The following is a 5694-nucleotide window of genomic DNA, read 5'->3' on the forward strand; positions in this document are numbered from 1 at the left end:
TAATTGTGAATGGAACTGAATTTCAGAACAAAAATTTAAAATTTCGAGCAGATTCCAACAAAATTCAAAAGATTTGGTTGTTTGCCCCAAATTTACTGCTCTAGCTTTTTTTGGATGAGAAAATGATACTTTTTGGCAGTATCAAGGATATAAATTAAGTGGGCATTTGTATTAGATCTCTAGACCCTTCCTCGTTCCAATCAAGTTTATGATATACTAGTTGGGTGCCTGTACGCTGCAACGGGGAAAATATGCATCATTTGAAACATACAATCTATGCCATATAGAAATATGCACAAATCAATGAGGAATCGTTTCCTTGATCTGAACAAAACGAAATTGTAACGAATCTGATTCATTTGCCAAGTTATTATGCTATATATTAAGAAGTAAAACTTGTAGATCTTCGAATTCAGCAAAGAGGAATATGGACATGTGCACCCACATCAATTCTATGCTTTTTTATATAAACAACATGGTTTAATCACATTCCGTAGCACACAAAGAAAAATAGTATGTATGCAGATCAAAAGGATTGTGTGAAAAATGAGAAAAAGAGAGGCTACAGAACATGGGTACTAAGAATTAACTGACGAAGCATGAATTTGCGATATTTTCAAACCATGCCAAAATGTTACCATGCATTTCTTCAATCACCAAATCCGCATACACAGCTAGAATAAGCATCTCTGAACAAATATAATTTTCATCAAGGAAATTCGAGTTCAACAATCAGATAATTCTAATTACAAACTAAGAGAGATAACAAAGAATGATTTCTATATCAATCTATCTTTATGGTCAATGGTAGCCCGACACATTAGTGTCTCAAACACGATAAAATGTCCAAACATAGATAAAATAATGAAAACAAATCCATTTAGTTGTTCTCATGCCCAAGGTGCATGCAAAGTTTTATATGGGCATGATATCTTAAATAAAGCTTTTAAGGGGGTTATTGACCAAATGGAAGGACTACTGAACAAAAGGACAATATTAGGTACCTCAAATGATGTGTACCGTCAGAACATTTAAAACAAACTTGCATGGATTCAAAACCTTAAGCTGCTTTTCATCTGGCAAAATAACTGGAATATTCATAAATGAACAGCAACAAACTGAATTTCATGATCTTAGAGGACACAAATAATGAAGGTGTAAAGTATTCAGTTAAAAATATATTGTGCTGAAAGGTTGAAGTATTCTTTTTTCAGAGCAATACATGCTTAAAACATGACAATTCAAGAGCAAATGACATCCGATGACTTTGGTTCTAATTTAAGCAGTTACTGATTCTGTTTGAATGAGCTGAACAATCTACTACAGACTCTGGTGCATAAATCATGTAAGTGTGCACGTGAAACCCACGTCAATAATAAGATAAAACAGAGAATAAGCACATAATATTTTCACGTCTCTAATAAGATGAAACAGAAAATAAGCTCCTATACAACAATTTAATAATTCCACGTCTCTAATAAGATAAAACAGATAATAAGCTCCCATACAATAATTTAATGACCATACAATACTTTGTATAGATAATCTTTCTGATAGAAAGAGCACTGCTACAGACCAAAGGATGAACTGCCCCGAAAGGGCATAGCATGAGTACAGCAGACCCATTACATATAACGTTAAATAACAAATACATAAATGACCGTCTTCCCATTTTACTGCCAAATGATGCCTTCGAAGGCTCATAGATGAAGGAAGGGTTATATAGGCCTCAGTCCTCAGAAGTACCTTTCCATGAACCCGAGTTAAATATAATAGAGGTTACCAACATCAGTTAAAAGAAACACATGTAGTAGAGAGAATAAACTTTATGCAATGTAAATTATGAACTAATGCTCACGGAATCAGTGTCAGCTAAAAAAATGTGTGGTTATGTATTAATGTGATCTAAATTAGAGTTCGTAAGTACTGCAGCCTATTCTCTGCAACGTTAAATGGATATGGAAATTGATGGGGCAAGGCAAACCGGCAAAGTGTTCTCTCGTACTGCATTCCAGATAATCAAATGTGCAGTGGATAGTTTACAGCGATATGCAATAATATTAACAACCTTCCTTTTCTATACTCATTAAGCTTAATTGAAGGAAATGATTCTGCCAAGATGCATTGATAGCAGTAAGATGACTGCATTGGTAAGGAAGATAATATACAGGTAAAGAAACTAACCGTGTGAGCATAGATGATGCAATTTACTCCATGACTGAATCAGGGATTAGCGTATTTTCTGCTCGCATATTGACTAAATTTCATTGAGTGGAGGTCTTCTCTCACATTTATAGAATTCAGGTGTGGTTTATCATCATGAATTCAGGTGTGGTTTATCACCATGAATTCCCATCAGCAATTACGCTGGTCATCAGAACTTAACATGAGACACTTACCATGAGGAAGTATATATATAATCACATCCAAAATTTTATGTCTAATGTGAGCACCTAGCCAGTAAAACAACTACCAGGATCATGACCAAACAGAGAGACGGTATGTTAATACCATAGGAGAAGTTGTAGTGATGAGTGTGCACCACATGTAAATGCGGCATCACAGATCAATAAATTGACAGACACAACATAGATCAACGATATTTCCATTGCATGTTAAAAAATTGATATCGCAGAAATTAATCAAGTAAAAACAGGACAAACAGAAGAAACTGGTCTTACTTTCACAGTAGGGAAGAGTACCCGGGTGATGAAGGAACCTGACGTCCTGAAGAAGAGTGAGCTTGTGTCCAGTGGAAAGATTTTACTTCAAATCTACACCATTTGTGAGATAATAATTTAAATACCATGGGTAGGTACAGGATCAATACTCTTTTTTCGCTGGTAGTACTCTCGCATCTTTTGAAGCCTAGCTTCCTTGTCGCCAGCACTAAGAGCAGCATACCGCTCCCTAGCACGCTTCCGCGTAAATTAAATCGGAGTTAAATTAGTGATGCCGCCAAGTGTACCTGCAGAAACTTGTACAGAAATCATTTCACAACATAGCAACAGTACGAAGCAGCGAGACGAAAAGGGAGAAAACAGATAATGTCCACAAATCAGATACACATTGTAGATATACCTTCAACAGGAAACTGTTTCTTTTACTTAAAACGAAACTGTCTAAGTGATACTTTCACATACATTTTGATTACAGCTCGAACAAAGCAGTACAATGCTAAAATCACTTTGAAAAGTGAATTGGTTTCTGGACATTTGCTCAACAAATTTATGAACTTTAGTTGATTTGTAACTTTTCTAGATGGGGGATGTCTAGCAATCGAATGCTATATAAGAAATTTTGTTTACCTTTTGTAGATGGGAATGTCCCTCAGTGATGGAGGGGAGACGCGCGAGGAGAATTTTCAGAATATGCCATCGAATTCGCCCTGCTTTCAGAATATGCCATCCAATTCGTGCTACTTTCAGAATACACCATCGAAGCACGAATTTTCTTCGTTCCGTGCCACTCTGTCTCTTCCGTCCATAGCGCCGTCGTCTTCCTCAGAGACGCCGATAATGTCTCGCTCCAGCCTCGCCATGGCGCTCCTCCTCCTCGCTTTCTTCGCCGCCGCGGCGACGGCGAACGGCGGCGCAGCGCCGGCGGCCAGCAACTTCATCCGCAAGTTGTGCCGCGCGACGCAGTACCCGGCGGTGTGCGTGCAGAGCCAGGCGTCGTACGGTGGGGCGCCGCTGCCGCGGAGCCCGCCCGAGCTGGTGCACGCCGTGCTGTCGGTGAGCGTGGACAAGGCGCAGTCGGTGTCGATGTACGTGGGGCGTATCTGCGGCCCTGGCGGCAGCCGCGGCGTCGCCGGCCCCGTGCGCGACTGCCTGGAGAACATGGCGGACAGCGTGGGGCACCTTTGCGACGCGGCGCAGGAGCTCGGCGGCAACATGGGGCGTGCCGGCTCGCCGGGGTTCAAGTGGCACCTGAGCAACGTCCAGACCTGGTGCAGCGCCGCCCTCACCGACAAGAACACCTGCCTCGACGGCCTCTCCCGCGGCGTCGACGCCGCCACCCGCTCCGCCACCCGCGGCAAGATAGTTGTCGGCGTCCATCGTCGTCGTCCACCATCCTCGTCCACAGCGTGGCGTGGGTGCGGAGGGAGGCGACTGCTAGTAGCGGGGCGAGCGCGGACGCGAGCATGAGCTCGAGTACCGCCGCGAGTCTGCCACCGCCCGCGCCGGCGTCCGTCCGTCGCCTGCATCGTCGTCATCCACCGCCCTCGCCTGCGCCCATGTCAGCCGTGGCGTCGTCTGTTCGCCGTCGCCGCCATCATTGTCGTCCACCGCCCGCGCCGCGCGCGCCCATGTCAGCCACGGCGTCGTCCGTTCGCCGTCGCCGCCATCGTCGTCATCCACCGCCCGCGCAGCGCGTCCTCCGGCTGGAGCACGCCGGTGAGGGTGCCCTGTCCTCGTCCTCATCTTCCTCCCCACCACCACCACCACGGACGCCGCCCGCTCGCTGCCCATCCCCGCCGTCCACAGCCGCCGCATTCGCCCCATTCCGCCTCGCCCCGCCATCCACAAGGGGCTTCTGCCTCACCCCTTCCCCGCCGCCGCAGTCGTTCCGCCTCGCCCCGCTGCTAGCAGTCGCCTCCCTCTGCGCGCCCACGCCACGCTGTGGACGACGACGACGACGACGATGGACGATGCCGGCGACGGAAGGACGCCGGCGTGGCTGAAACGGGCGCCGGCGCGGGCGGTGGCGGACTGGCGGACTGACGACGGCGGCACCGGGCAGAGAAGACGACGGCGCTACGACGGAAGAGACGGAGTGGCACGGAACGAAGAAAATTCGTGCTCCGATGGCGTATTCTGAAAGTAGTACGAATTGGGTGGCATATCCTGAAAACAGTGCGAATTCGATGGCATATTCTGAAAATTCTCACGGGCGAGTACTGCATCCACCTGCCGACAGCATCCAACGACGACCGGAGGACTGGCGGCCAGCTTCCGGTGCGGCGCGAAAGGGACCGTGGTTGAGATCGACGGAGAGGAGCGGATCCAGTCGCGAGATGTGGCGTAGGCGACGGACTGTTGGCGTGGACGTGGGCTGCGCACGGGGAAGCGGAGTCGACGACGGAGGCCGCCGCGGGATGGGGGTGGTGGTCTAGTGGGAGGCCAGGATGTGGGGGGTTGATGTAGCCGGCTTGTGGAGGTGAGGTCGATGATGAATCCGGCTTGTAGACCTGGGAGGTCGTGGGCTTGTGGGGCGTGGATTCCACAGTGATTTGGGGACGTGGGATCGGCGATGGGAGAGGAGCGAGACGGCGCGGTGGTTGGGCGGGGTGGGGAAGTGGCATGGCGAGGAGGGCTTCCAGCGGCGGGGATCGGTCGAGGGCGCGCCTATGTGATGAGGCAGGAGGAGACGGCGGCGATGGGGGCGTCGGCGGTGGAGGCGTGGTGCGGCGACTGGGGAGGAGGATGGGGCGTTGGTGGCGGTGGCGCTGGCGGTGGCGCTGGCGGTGGCGGTGGGGGCGCCGCGGGAGGAGCCACCTGATGACGACAACCTGGAGCCGATGGCGATGCGGAGGAGTAGGCATCGGCGGCGGGGGGAGCCGGGGAGGAGGAGGAGTAGGAGTCGGCCGGGCGGGGGGATCTGGAGCGGACTCGACGGCGGGGGATTCGGCGTCAGTTGCGGGTGGGTGGAGGATTCGGCGTCGGTGGTGGGTGGACGGAGTAGGCGTTGGTG

At 49.1% G+C, this 5694-nt stretch overlaps 1 protein-coding gene across 4 annotated transcripts; it reads right to left on the reverse strand.

Annotated features, from left to right (window-relative positions):
* Nucleotides 1-1456: 1456 nt before the first annotated feature.
* Nucleotides 1457-4361, reverse strand: LOC107282078 (uncharacterized). Of its 4 annotated transcripts, none has more exons than XM_026019872.2 (3): nt 3309-4361; nt 2682-2774; nt 1457-1746 (listed from the first exon to the last, which is right to left on the reverse strand). In XM_026019872.2, the coding sequence occupies exon 1, from the start codon at nt 4214-4216 to the stop codon at nt 3425-3427; it is 792 nt and encodes a 263-aa protein (XP_025875657.1). In that variant the 5' UTR covers nt 4217-4361; the 3' UTR covers nt 1457-1746; nt 2682-2774; nt 3309-3424. The 4 variants fall into 4 exon arrangements, with proteins under 4 accessions (XP_025875657.1, XP_025875650.1, XP_025875651.1 ...); XM_026019865.2 differs by having other exon boundaries at nt 2682-2968; XM_026019866.2 differs by having other exon boundaries at nt 2682-2977.
* Nucleotides 4362-5694: the final 1333 nt, after the last annotated feature.

This window comes from Oryza sativa, chromosome 8 (assembly GCF_034140825.1).
Source record: "Oryza sativa Japonica Group chromosome 8, ASM3414082v1".
Lineage (NCBI taxonomy): Eukaryota > Viridiplantae > Streptophyta > Magnoliopsida > Poales > Poaceae > Oryza > Oryza sativa.

Excerpts from the sequence above, each read along its gene's own strand:
- LOC107282078 (XM_026019872.2), bottom strand. The coding sequence starts at position 4,216 with ATGACGACGATGCAGGCGACGGACGGACGCCGGCGCGGGCGGTGGCAG.